The following is a 14,513-nucleotide window of genomic DNA, read 5'->3' as shown; positions in this document are numbered from 1 at the left end:
CCGGCCCTAACTGGGCCGGCCCAGTCAATTAACATACTTTTGGGCCGAAAACCCGAAAATGTGTCATTATGTACTTAATGTCCTCGAAGTCACACAACAAGCTTTAAACTGCAGGCCTGTCACAAACAGCCAAAAAGGGCTTTAATTTTCGAGATACCCCTCCCAGAGTTAGGACCAAACACAACATAGTTTTTGCTCATCTCTAAGGCCTCCCATACATGAAATGGATTGTTGTATAAAAATATTTTACTGCAAAAGTGGTGAAATTGATATATAAAGTCATACACCCCAAACTAAAAATAAAGCCTGGCCGTCTGGGGGTTGAGGCATATAAAATAATTTAGATTCACAATGGAAGCTCTGATAGGTTTAAAACTTGGCATACTTGAAGTCAGGACATCCCTCTACATTCTAGAAAAGAATGTCAATATCTGAATGTAAATAGGAGATACAGTCATTTGAACACATACTTACAATAGGCGGAAATGTAAATATGTAGAATGTTCTCTTTACTTTGTAGTGACTCTGTAATGGATTGTCATAGCAAGACATATGTCTTGTTGGAAAGGTGTAAAAGTGGCTTTAATACTCATGGAGTTATGTCACTAAATGTATATGGTGTCCCAAATGGGGAAATCATGAAACAGTCCTAATTAAATCTACAGTATCACACAGATTTGTTTTATTTTGTGTGTGTGTGTGTGTGTGTGTGTGTGTGTGTGTGTGTGTGTGTGTGTGTGTGTGTGTGTGTGTGTGTGTGTGTGTGTGTGTGTGTATCTCAGTAGAGAAAGGTGAATGACCCTCACTGTAAATACATTACATCCTAATGTTTTTCTTTCATTTAGTTTGCATTAACATTATAGTATTAATGAATGTAACATCAGCACAATGTAAATACAATAACATTGGTTTCATTTTATTGAAGATATGAGTAAATATACATGAAAGGTTCAAAATAAATGTGAAATTACATTTTATAGGTTAATACAATGATTTTCAAAACCGTTCATTGGAGTAAATGTTCATTTTTCCATTATGAATACAACTTGAACTGGGGACCGGAATAATCATATTTGAACTGGGGACCCCACAAAATGATCAAATTTGAACTGGAGACCCCCCAAAATAATCATATTTGAACTGGGGACCCACACAATAATCATATTTGAACTGAGGACGCCCCAAATAATCATATTTGAACTTTTAACTGGGGACCCCCCAACATAATCATATTTGAACTGAGGACCCCCCAAATAATCATATTTGAACTGGGGACCCCCAAAATGATCATATTTAAAATTTTAACTGGGGACCCCCCAAAATAATCATATTGGAACTGGGGACCCCCCACCCTAACAAGCTTTTAATTGTAGGAGTTGAGGCAATACATTTAGTTTGACTCAGTTCCACGTTGTAAGGCTTTGTGAGCTTGTAGATCTGCTATTTTCACAATAGTTGCCTCTTTTATTATTTGACAATTTGTCCAATGTTTGACGATAGTAAAGTTTGTTGATTACTATTGATGCAGTAATGCTCTGTTTTATTTTCTTTCTTTTTTTAGATAATAAAACGATCTTAAAAGTCCTTAAATTTTCACTTCACTGCCATTTGGAGACCCCCCAAAAAATCAAGTGGGGACCCCCCGGGTGGTCCCGACCCACAGGTTGAGAACCACTGTGCTAGACCAGTGGTTCTCAAACGTTTTCATGTCAAGGACCCCCATCTGAAAAGAGTTTGGAGCACAGCCACCAAGGTATGGAATAGTCTAACCCCATCCTTCAAAAAATGCAGTTCGCTGAGCGCATTCAAAACAGCCCTAAAAACTCATCTTTCTGGAGGCCAAACGAGGAGCTAGTACCAGTTTCCCTGTAGACAGACGACCCCCCCCTCCCCTTTTTTGTGGGCGGTGTAACCGCCTCCTATAAGTGAGGTTTGGACACTGACCAATCCTGCACCGTGATTGGCCAATAGTCTACAACGCAGTCTACAACCTAACCCTTCCACAGTCAATGCAAATCTATACTTTAGCAAAGTCAGCCAATCACATTACAGCTAGTGTCATCACCACTAGCTGTAATGTGATTTGACTTTGCAAATTCAGGACTGTGATTGGCTAGCGAAACACATGACACATGTGCAGCCCTATGAATAGCAGTATGGACTTAAAAAGACACATTTATGTTTTTTTAAGTGAGTCATGTTGTGATGACCACACACCGCCCACTTCACACTGGGTGTGATTTTTGTATATATATATGTTTTTCATGCTTTTTGGGCGGTGCAACCGCCCCTATATGTGAGGTTTGGACATCGACCCAATTGCACCCCCCCAACCCTGCGCTGTGATTGGCGGGTTTGGTAAAAAAAGGTCTGGAACGAGCCATGATTGATTGCCATGTCTGCTAATTGTAAGCAACATTGCCCTTGTTTTTTTTCTGTGAAGATGCTTGTAAGGACAGGTGGTTGCGGTTTGTTTCCGTTTCTAAAACGGTGTTGATATTTGGACGTTGTTGATATTTGGTATGAGTTATTGTTTTTTTATTTGTTTTTTTTCCCAAAACTCTTTTTTTTTTTTTGGCCTAGTGAAAGTTAGACGAGTTCTTACTGTATGGCAGACATCCTGCCTCTCTCTTAAGTTGCAGGAGCCTCCTGGAAATAGAGCCCACCTACTAAACATATGCCAATATATGGCAATTATATGCAAAATATATGCTGCATATATGCCATATGCAGGTTCATAGATGTGGATTTATAGGAAATATATGTGTCATAGATCATCCCACTGAGCCATAGTCGTCTATTAGACCTCCGTCTAAAACAGGGTTATAAATGGTCTACTGGTGAAAGTTTTTTAGCGGTCTAGGCTTAGCCTAGATGTTGATTAGCTGTTTTTTAAACGTTTATTTATAGACCGTCTATATTATAGACGTCATTTCAACGTCTATAATATAGACGGTCTATAAATAAACGTTTAAAAAACAGCTAATCAACGTCTAGGCTAAGCCTAGACCGCTAAAAAACTTTCACCAGTAGACCATTTATAACCCTGTTTTAGCCTACCCCTTAGACGTATTTTAGACGTCTAATAGACCAAAAAATGCTCAGTGGGATATATATCCTCATATATTTTCTTGACCTCCCTGAAATGAAAATTTCCAGGGTGGGATGCCTGGTATGGTGTGTGTTATATGACATGTGAGCTTACCATAATCAAAGTAATTCTTAATATATTCAAGGGCTTTTGGCGAGAAATGAGACAAACTCCAGTCACAGCACTGCAGAGGGGAGGTGTGTGTCTGTGTCAAGCTGGCACTCGTTGACGCTTGTTAATGTTACATCAAGGCAATTATGTTTCTGCACTGTCAAATCGGCCAACATCTAATCTGTAGCATCAAAGCCTTAGATTCTTTTACAAGCGACCCTCTCTGGCTTATAGATATTTTGTTCAAGTTATTGTTAATAACTACACTTGGTCAAGATGACAAGAATATGACTATGATTTAAGTGGAATTTATATTCATGCAGTATTTATATTATATTTGTTATTAGTGTCTATATTATTATATTATTATTATGTCTTCTGAAACAATTGGGGTTCATAGTGAGAATTTACTTAAGCTTGTATAATTTTATTTCTTTTTGTATGTAAAACACTTTTTTATATGCTTTAAAAATAAAGCACTTTGAAACTGAAGATGATGGCCAATGTTGATGATAATTGAAAAAATATATTAATTCTTTTTCCCAATTTCTTTTTCAATTATTCACACCGCGTAGTTGAAAGCCTGGAGAAAATTCAGAGAAAGAGGCCACTGATCGGATTAAAATGCTTTTTTATTGAACAATACAGAAGATACGTCTTTTATAGAAGATACAACAGATATTGTCTGTCCTCACACCCTGTCTGTCCTCACACCCTGTCTGTCTGTCTTCACACCTGTCTGCGTGTCTTCACTCCCTGTCTGTGTGTCTTCACTCCCTGTCTGTCCTCACACAGAGCCACAGAGGAGGAAACAGAACTAAACCCAAACCCAGCATAGAGAGGTTCAGTGAATGTGTTCTGGAAGGTGTAAAGGTGTGTCAGAGTGTCCTCTAACACTTTGTAGAAAGACAGAGACCCAGCAGCCCAGTCTAGATACACTGCTACTCTGTTGGAGTCAGAGGGACGGACAGGAAGGACAGTGTCCTTACTATTGTGTGTGACAGAGTAACTGTTACCATGGTGACCATCTCTACAGGCCAGACTCCAGGACAGGTCATTGAATCCAAGCTGACAGTCCCTACCCTTTCCTTTCCTGTTTTTTCCTGTGATTCCTCTGTAAGTCACTGCTATCTGAGCCTGTACACTCCACTCTACCTCCCAGTAACGGCGTCCAGTCAGACCCTCTGAACACAGAACGTGGGCCTGTTCATCAAACCTGTCAGGATGATCAGGTTTGATCTGATTATGTTCCATCCGTGTCGCCTTCATGTTGTTCTCAGACAGAGAGAGGATCAAGTGTGCTGTGTTTGCGTCCAGTATGAGACGATGGAAATCTGATGAGAAAATAACATAAACATTAAACAGTAAACATTAAACACATAATTTTCACACACACACACACACACACACACACACACACACACACACACACACACACACACACACACACACACACACACACACACACACACACACACACACACACACACACACACACACACACACACACACACACACACACACACACAGCCTGTAGAAGCACTTCTTCACTGTATTGTTGTTCATTGTATAGGTGAGCATTTGCTTGCTATATACAGGGGTGTTGAAAAAAAACATTACTCCACTACAATTACAATTATTATTGTTATTATCATTATTATTATTACTACAATTATTTAAAAACTTTAGTTAGTAGTAACTTTGTAGATTTAGATTATTATTACAAAACTTACATTCCACTTCACTCCTATATACATTTCGTTCATTCGAAAATAGCCGAGCTACAAGCTCACAGATCTTGCAGATCAGCTATTTTCAAAAGATGTCCTACATTACATTACATTACATTACATTACAGTCATTTAGCAGACGCTTTTATCCAAAGCGACTTACAATAAGTGCATTCAACATGGTAGGTAGGGAACAAAACTACTAATCACCAGAAGTCTTAAGTGCATTTTCTGCAAAAACAAGCAACCAAGAGTATACCTAGCGCTACGGTAAAAGTGCAATATATCAGCTATGAGAGGATCAGCTGGGTGTCATCGGCATAGCAGTGGTGGGAAAAGCCATGGGAGTGGGAATGACAGCACCAAGAGATGTAGTGTAGAGAGAGAAAAGAAGAGGACCCAGAACCGAGCCTTGGGGAACCCCAGTAGTGAGCCTGTGTGGTTCTGACACAGACCCTCTCAGCATCACCTGGTAGGAGCGACCTGTCAGGTAGGATGCAAACAGGGAGAGTGCAGAGACTAATCCCCATCCCCCAGCCCATCCCCTCAAGGGTGGAGAGGAGGATCTGATGGTTCACTGTGTCGAACGCTGCAGACAGGTACAGGAGTATCAGGACGGAGGAGAGAGAGTTCACTCTAGCGGCATGGAGCGACTCCGTCACTGCCAGGAGGACAGTCTCGGTCGAGTGTCATACATCGGCCATACATTTGAAAACTTGCGAAATGAGACATTTCGCATAATGAGTAGCCTACTTTCTAGTTTTGGTACTTTAAGTACATTTAGATAACAACATTTTTGTACTTTTACTAATTTTAATTCCAGACTTGTACTTGTAACAGAGTATTTCTAGATTTTCTACATTGCAGTATTGATACTTTTACTTAAGTAAAAAATGTGAATGCTCTTTCCACTGACTGTAAGTCCTTGTCTAACCAGTTATTGCCAGGGACCACCATATATTATTTGTGGTGTTAAATTGTTTGCAAAAACATTCCAAGTTTTTCACATTTTGTCAAAAGTTTTAGAAAATAGCAGATCTACAAGCTCACAATGCGTCACACACACTCACATTGTATGATACATCACCCTGTCTGTCTGTCCTCACACCCTGTCTGTCTGTCTGTCCTCACACCCTGTCTGTCTGTCCCCACACCCTGTCTGTCTGTCTGTCTGTCTGTCTGTCTGTCTGTCTGTCTGTCTGTCCTAACACCCTGTCTGTCTGTCTGTCTGTCCTCACACCCTGTCTGTCTGTCCTCACACCTTGTCTGTGTGTCCTCACACACAAGTCGAACTGGGTTCGATTGAAAAAAAAAAAAACGCATCGCATCGCCGCGCGGTAAATTCGGAGCCGGTGTGCATGGGGTCATTGAGAACCATGTGTTCATTTAAAAAATGATATTGTCCGTTTTTTCCGTGCGAAAAATCGCACCCTGTCTGCAAAGGCCTTTAATGTCATAGATAGACAATACACTTAGGGCCCTATAAAGGGCCGGACTGGCTAAACCCATTATTTGAGGATATAGGACTGCGCAAGGGGCGTTCCCCCGCAAAAGTGGCTATTTTGGGTCTCCATTCTCCCTGTCTGCAGTGTTGCCAGGTCTGCTTATTATAAGCCACATTGGGCTTGTTTTTCTGTAAAGTTGCTTGTACATAATGGTAGAACAGTTGTGAGCTTGTAGATATGGGTATATGTAAATAGCCAACATATATAAATATGCACATTATTTAATGGCCGACATATATATGTTTGAAGTGCTCATGTGGCCTATTATAGTCTCTTCTTTTGGGCTTGTTTTCATAGACCTGGTTGCTTATTCCTCTTGCAAATCTGGCAACACAGCTCTTCAGCTCTCCAGCCCCACCCTGGGGATTTAACATAGGAAAACATACTCCCGACGTTGGCTTTCTAAACTCAAGCCTTTGATTGCCTTTCAATAAAACCACATTTGATAGACATACATATCACCTACATGTTACTGATTAGAGATAAATGTATATTTTTGTAATCAGTTCATTATTTCCTGCGTAATCGATGAATACAACTGAAGTGTGTAATTTGGAGCGCATTGCACAAATTGTCTTCTTTGAATAGACTATCATCTTATATAAATCTCATATATATCATCTATCATCCATTTGGCCGCCATATCTCAACATATTTTGTTCTAGGGACCCCCAGAAGCAAATATTTAATTTTAAAGTTTAAAAATGTGTATATATTCAAAGATTTGCACAAAGTTTCACAATCTTTCAAAAATAGCAGATCTACAAGGTCATAGCGCGGCACAAAGTCACCCGCTGTGAGCTTGCAGATCTGCTATTTTTGAATAGTCAAATTATGAAATACTACTTTAGACCCGCTATGAGCTTGCAGATCTCCAGGCCCATAAGGTACCATGTCTCTCCACTGTATCCCGCAATCTTCTGCCGTAATTTGAAGACTCACCTCTTCAGACTCCACCTCAGCCCATAGCACTTGCCCTAGTCTGGGAGGGTTAGCGTCGGAGCTTGGACAGCAGGGGCGCGGCCACTGCGTTGTGATTCAAATCAACAGCCAATGAAGAAAAGGGGGCGGGATCCACATGCAGTGGGTGATGCATCTAAATAGGATCGACGGGAAGCAATTTCCCCTTGAGAAATTTCGGCCGCCATTGTTGTGTACTGCTGTTTGCCTCTCGTCGGACTTTTTAGACGAGTTGCACAGCTCTCAGACCGGTAAGAGGCGTGTCCGCTCAGATTCAGAGCGTGACGTACATCCCGCCCACAAATACCAGGGCTGTGGCCCAGAAGTTCCTCGCCAGAGCTGGCGAAAACTTCTGGGAACTCAGATTACACTTGCCCTAGCCTTGACGACCTTGCAGGATTATGCAAAGGCTAAAATGTAACTTAGATAGCATGTTATGTAGACAGATGTCAGGTCATTGTTTACCTGGCATCCTATAGTGTGTATAGTTTCAATGTAGGCTGATGATAGGTTATTGGTTTACGTATGTATTAGTTATTATTAGATTATTGGTTTACTTATGTATTAATCTCTCAAGAACAGATTCAGAGCTACGCTACTGAATCTGTCGAGAGCCCCGTTCAGAACGTGTGCGCGTTAGCTTACAAGTGGGCGTGCCTTCAGATCAGGAAGCAGGCCACGCTTTACCCAATCAAATGTAGTGGGCGGGATTTACTGTTTGTGCGCTCCCTTCCCACTGAAAACAAACCGAAACTCATTCAACAATAGCGTCCTCGGAGCAGACAAAACCACAGAAAGATATTCACATTTTAACTTGCTCTTTCATCATAGAAACAAGTGGGCGTATAACCAAAACGATCCATGTTCTCTGGGAGAAGTGGTGTAGTGTTCCGTGTAGAAATAGGATAAATATTGTTAGTGGGAATGAAAACATGAGCGCACCACCGGAAGTGGAGCGCTAAGGGCAGACCAAAACCCTGTCTTCCTTGCGCACGGGTGCTCCATTCAGCTCTTCCCAGAGCCAAATGAAAGAATAAATTATTTGGCGATGGGTTCCCAGATTGCTTATGTATTACTTTATTATTAGATTACTATTTCTATGCATTTAATGTATTATTGATGTATTATGATGTATTATGATTATTATCTTGTGTCCTTGCTTACCGTAAATTGCTCTGGATTAAGAGCGTCTGCTAAATGCCTAAACTGTATCCCCACTGAGGAGCCCACATACACCTGATGGCCTAGCTCAGTCCCCACGTCTGGAGATTTTCAAATCCATAGAGAAAAGAGGGGAACAGCCCAGGGCTCCCCTCCATCTTACCTCCACCACCTTCCCCCCCTCGACTCACCTCTACACGCCTGAGGGCCACCCCAGTCCTGCTTCACTCCTGAACTTCATTGAAATTAACTAATGAAGTCACTTTTTCGTTTAAATGCACCCACAATATATAATTTTAAACACAAAACCGGTTTGCGACAAGCTGCAAAAGTGGGTGTGGCTGTTTCCCACCAAGGGTGGTGCTGGGTTTGGGTCTTTGGTGAAAAACAATGGATTCAGAATCATGAAAAACCCTAGTTTGACCTTTGATCCCTGACATGCTACTTAAGGCAGAATGAAACATATGGTTGCTGGTACCCCAACGTTCAACAGCTGTCACAGGTTCCCTTACGGGAGTTGAACTTACTACAAGTTCCCCTAGGGGAGTTGAACTTACTACCGGTTCCTCTAGGGGAGTTGAACTTACTACAGGTTCCCTTAGGGGAGTTGAAATTACTATAGGTTCCCCTAGGGGAGTTGAACTTACAACAGGTTCCCTTAGGGGAGTTGAACTTACTACAGGTTCCCCTAGGGGAGTTGAACTTACTACAGGTTCCCCTAGGGGAGTTGAACTTACTAGACACCTTTAAAACACATGGTGAATGTTTTGTTATAATATCCCCTTACTACAGAGAGAGGGGCCAACAGAGTATAAAACGGTGTGTAACATGTCAATGTGACAGACAGACAGACAGATACTCACAGGGTTGAGGTTTAATCCAGTGTTCTCCTCCATGATTCAAACTGTAGGAAGTAGAACAACAATGAATAGTGTTTTATCACTAGCAGGCTTGATTACTGTAATGCTCTCCTGTCTGATCTTCCAAAAAAAAGTACAGGTCGGTTACAACTTGTCTGGAACGCAGCAGCACATGTGTTGACAAAGACCAAACGGAGAGCACACATTACGCCTATTTTAAAGTCTCTGCCTGTCAGTTTTAGAATAGATTTTAAGATCGTTGTACTGGTTTTTAAGTCATTTAATGGGAATGCACATGCCTACTTGTCAGCAAAGCTTCCTAAGTACGTGCCTGACAGGGCCCTTAGATCCTCTAGCGCTGGTCTCCTACAGATTCTAGAGACTAAAACTAAAAGTATGGAGGAGCAGCTTTAAGCTATTATGGTCCCACGCTTTGGAACAGTCTGCCGGGGGATCTGCGGGTCTCTGCGGGTCTCTGAATCTGTGAATTTTTTTTTAAATAAATCTTAAAACATAGATTTTTTAGCATTGCTATTACTTAGATTGCTGCATTTTACTTGTTCTTAAAATCATCTCTGATCTGCTGTATAAATAAAGTTTTGATTGATTGATTGTTTGAATCAATGTCTAACTGTCTAACACAACGTCTCCACTACCTTCCCGATAATGAATTGCGTTTTTGAGGGGCAATACTGTAAAAGAGTTCTTTTGGTTGAGGGCTAGGTAGACAGAATGACAAACCAAATGTTGCAATAATCCGGATTTATTTTTCTTAAGGTGCACAAAAAAAATGTTTAAAAAAAATAGTTTCCAAAAAAAGTAATTCAAAAAAATACAAAACAATAAACTTACATGCTTCAAACAAGCAACAGTCCAGAGACTAAACTGACTCTGTCAGACTGCTAGGAAAGGGCAGAGCTATCGCAGCACCATGGTGCCCCTGACTTTACTGATTCAGGCCTCAGACTAGACTGACTAATATCATGTACCTGTATGGCCTCTACCTGTTGGCCTCAACCATGTCTTGAAAGACAGGTAACCTCAACACATTCACCTAAACTACTAGTGAACTCAAACAAAGAAAACATTTTCCAAACTTTACAGAAATCATTCAAATCAATCAAAAGGTAAGTATGAATCATGTTTAACAACACACCTCTTTTCAATCATAATATACCTTATACCGAAAAATCCCACACTCCCTCTGTTAAATGGTATGTCCCAATTCCCCTACCCCTCCATATTAGGAGCACTGTGGTCCTTTGACCAGGAAGTGGTCATGGCAAGTATGTGTGTTTGTTTGATGTGGTGAGGAGCTTTAAACTGTTGAGATACAATAAAGTGGTTATGTTTTAAACAAACAATTGTCTCTGTGTTGTTTGTATAAATGAAATGAATATGAAATGAGTAGTATGATAAATGCATATGTTAAACAGAAAATAATGAAAATAATGGAACATGTGAGGCTATAAAGGGTAAAGTGGGAAAGGCAGTGTCTGTCTTTACCACAAATACGTACTCCAAAAGTTACGCAACTTTGCACACACATCACCAGTGGCGAAAAATTATATGTATAAATCATTTCAAAAAGGGCCGTGGCCTGATGGCTCAATAGCCCCCCCTACAAAAGTTTGTGCTTCAAGCCCCACAATAAGGTTTCACCAAAACGTATGCAAATTGGTTGGTACGCACCTGTATCATGTCCCGACTTACCAAAAACTCTCTTGGAGCCATGACCGAAACCAAACCGGAAGTCGGACATTTTTAATTTATAATGGCGTTTTTGTTCATTTCACGGCATTTTCACGGGTTGAGTAACAAACTCCTCCTAGAAGGATTGTCGGATCCGTCTCAAATTCACTCAAAAGAGAAAAGTTAAGCGTCAAACTTCAACACCAAACAGTGTGAATAAGTGAAAATGGCTGATCTACAATTCCTATTGGCTGGGCTTTAAACAGCCATAACTTCGGTTCCCAGCATCGAATACCTACACAATTTATTAGGTACACTTAGATGGCCAATAGGGACAGGAAGAAATTGCTTAAGCCCCACCCATCTGTGTTCCTATTGGCTGGGCTTTAAACAGCCATAACTCCGGTTCCCAGTATCGAATACCTACGAAATTTGCTAGGTACACTCACACGGCCAATAGGGACAGGTTGAAATTGCTTAAGCCCCGTCCCCTCTGTGTTCCTATTGGCTGGCCTTTAAACAGCAAAAACTCCGGTTTCCAGCGTCAAACACCTACGAAATTTGCTAGGAACACTTACACGGCCAATAGCGACAGGCTGAAATTGCTTAAGCCCCCCCCCTGTGTTCCTATTGGCTCGGCTTTAAACAGCCATAACTCCGGTTCCCAGCATCGAATACCTACATAATTAGCTTGGTACACTTACACGGCCAATAGGGACAGGCTGAAATTGCTTATGCCCCGCCCTCACTGTGTTCCTATTGGCTGGGCTTTAAACAGACATAACTCCGGTTCCCAGCCTCAAATACCTACAGAATTTGCTAGGTACACTTGGACAGCCAATAGGGACAGGCTGAAATTGCTTAAGCCCCACCCCCTCTGTGTTCCTATTGGCTGGGCTTTAAACAGCCTTAACTCAAGTTCCCACCATCGAAAACCTTCGAAACTCCCTAGGTCTACTTAGACGGTCAATAGGGAGAGGCTTAAGAGCTTAATCGCTTAAGCTATGTAGCCTAACTTTTCAGCTGATTACCATACAGGTTTGTATTGTAGACAGAACGTTGAGGGCCCGGTCATCGCTGATTGTCGGATCTGCCTCAAATTCGCTCAGAGTATACAAAAGACGTTAACGATGAAAAGTTATCAAAAGTTTGAGGTTTCGTAAAACGGCGTGACCGTGGCTAAGCGTCAAACTTCAACGCCAAACAGGAAGTGAAAATGGCCGATCTACAATTCCTATTGGCTGGGCTTTAAAAAGCCATAACTTCGGTTCCCAGCATTGAATACCTACACAATTTTCTAGGTACACTTAGACGGCCAATAGGGACAGGCAGAAATTGCTTAAGCCCCGCCCCCTCTGTGTTCCTATTGGCTGGGCTTTAAACAGCCATAACGCCGATTCCCAGCATCAAATACCTACACAACTTCCTAGGTATACTTAGACGGCCAATAGGGACAGCCTGAAATTGCTTAAGCCCCGCCCCCTCTGAGTTCCTATTGGCTGGGCTTTAAACAGCTGTAACTCCACTTCCGTCAATAACGCGTTAACTTTGACAGCACTATAAAACACTGAAAGTTGCATGACCCCCCCCTAAAGCCAAAAGAATAAAAAAAAACATGCCCCCCCCCCAGGGCTACATTTGTCGACCTGTCCCTAACCAACATGGACTCACTTGAGAGTTTCCAGCACAGTAGAGAGCGTCTTCAGACCAGCATCTCCTATGTGGCTGAAGTTCAAGTCCAGCTGTTTCAGATGGGAGGGGTTGAGGGTCAGAGCTGAAGCCAGAGAAGAACAGCCTTCCTCTGTGACCCCACAGCCTGACAACCTGCAGGGAAATACATATTTAACAAACTACTGCTGTAGAGATCCACACAGAGAGAAAACACATTATTTACCTCAGGATCTGCAGGCTACAATGTGGACTCTTCAGTGCAGCAGAGAGCTGGGCCAGTTGTGATTTCTGCAGGCTGTTGAAACTGAGGTCCAATTCTCTCAAATGGGAAAGATTAGACCTGAGAGCTGAGGCCAGAACTTTAAGTCCTGTCTGTGTGATGTTACAGCCAGCAAGTCTGTAATAACAAATTAAATATCTAGATTGACAGCAGCAAGTTAACAACAGATGATCCAGCATAAATAAATATTACATCACTTCCTGGAAAGTGTAATTAAAAGCTGGGAGGAAACAAAATAGTAATACTAGGAAAATAGATAGGGATAATCTACTCTATAGTGTGTGTGTGTGTGTGTGTGTGTGTGTGTGTGTGTGTGTGTGTGTGTGTGTGTGTGTGTGTGTGTGTGTGTGTGTGTGTGTGTGTGTGTGTGTGTGTTTGCATGTGCTGGTGGGCTGGGGAACCAGCAAACCTGTCTGTGTTTATACCAGTTTGACACTCAATTATTGGGTAACTGGATGTGATAATTCCCAAGCAGCCATGATTCATCACATATTGTAGTTACTGTACCGTATCATTGTGATGCAATGCAAGAGTGCGGACTAGCCAATACCAACTCAGGCCATACTCGGACCGTATTATGATTCTAGGCAGTGTGGGATACCATGATGTCAACTTTATTCACATTATTCTTATTATAATCAAACAATAAATAATAAAACAGAACTAATCAAAAGAATACTGGTTAATTAATCTGACCTTAGTATCTCCAGTCTACAATGTGGACTCTTCAATCCAGCAGAGAGGAGCGCCATGAAGGAATTCTTTATTTTATTATAACTGAGGTCCAATTCTCTCAGATGTGAAGGATTAGAACTGAGAGCTGAAGCCACAATTTCTTCTTCTGGAGCTTTAAGTTGAAAGCCAACAAGTCTGTAAATGTAGATGTTGTAAAATAAGAGATTATCAACACAGATTCAAACAAGTTCATGTTCAAGGAAATTCTAGTTAGCCAGATATTAACAGGTCATATAAGAACGGAACCAAAAAACATAAAAGTGAAAGACAAATAATCTGTATACTACAGTGTGTAACTTGCATGGATCTATGAACTAATTAGTTAGTAATGTTTTTAGTGTATTACTTTTTCCTCCAACATATTTTGTCCAAACCTCACAAATCTCTCATGCTACACATGATCTATGGACCGATGAGATCAAAAACACATCATACATCATTTTGACAGTCCATACCGTTCGGCCGTAATTGGCTTCCAAAGTTATTGGGAGGGGCCTATTTTACAAAAAAAAAATATTTATCATCAAAATCATCAAAATCATGAACAAAACGTCCAATCAACCCAACATTTTAAACACATGATGAGGGTCGTCTACTTAACGCAGTGCCAAACGTTTTTGCCATTTAGACCAGAGGTTTAAAAAAAAACGTCAATCCCCTCCAGATTAATTACACATGATCTCAGGATATGATAATGTGATTGGCTTGCAAAAGTAG

General features: G+C 41.2%; 1 protein-coding gene across 7 annotated transcripts in view; it reads right to left on the bottom strand.

Moving 5' to 3' along the window:
• Positions 1 to 3,826: 3,826 nt before the first annotated feature.
• Positions 3,827 to 14,513, bottom strand: part of LOC311038090 (uncharacterized protein) — a 71,383-nt gene continuing 60,696 nt past the window's right edge. For all 7 annotated transcript variants that reach the window (XM_084047424.1, XM_084047425.1, XM_084047427.1 and 4 more), the window contains 5 exons: positions 13,758 to 13,931; positions 13,005 to 13,178; positions 12,782 to 12,934; positions 9,422 to 9,462; positions 3,827 to 4,536 (listed from right to left, as the gene is read on the bottom strand). In XM_084047424.1, coding sequence (XP_083903550.1) covers positions 3,932 to 4,536; positions 9,422 to 9,462; positions 12,782 to 12,934; positions 13,005 to 13,178; positions 13,758 to 13,931 — 1,147 coding nt within the window. In that variant the 3' untranslated portion in view covers positions 3,827 to 3,931. The remainder of the gene's footprint in view (positions 4,537 to 9,421; positions 9,463 to 12,781; positions 12,935 to 13,004; positions 13,179 to 13,757; positions 13,932 to 14,513) is intronic.

The sequence above is a fragment of the Gymnoscopelus microlampas genome (assembly GCF_963454915.1).
Source record: "Gymnoscopelus microlampas genome assembly, chromosome: 21".
NCBI lineage: Eukaryota > Metazoa > Chordata > Actinopteri > Myctophiformes > Myctophidae > Gymnoscopelus > Gymnoscopelus microlampas.
This window is presented reverse-complemented; position numbering and strand designations above follow the sequence as displayed.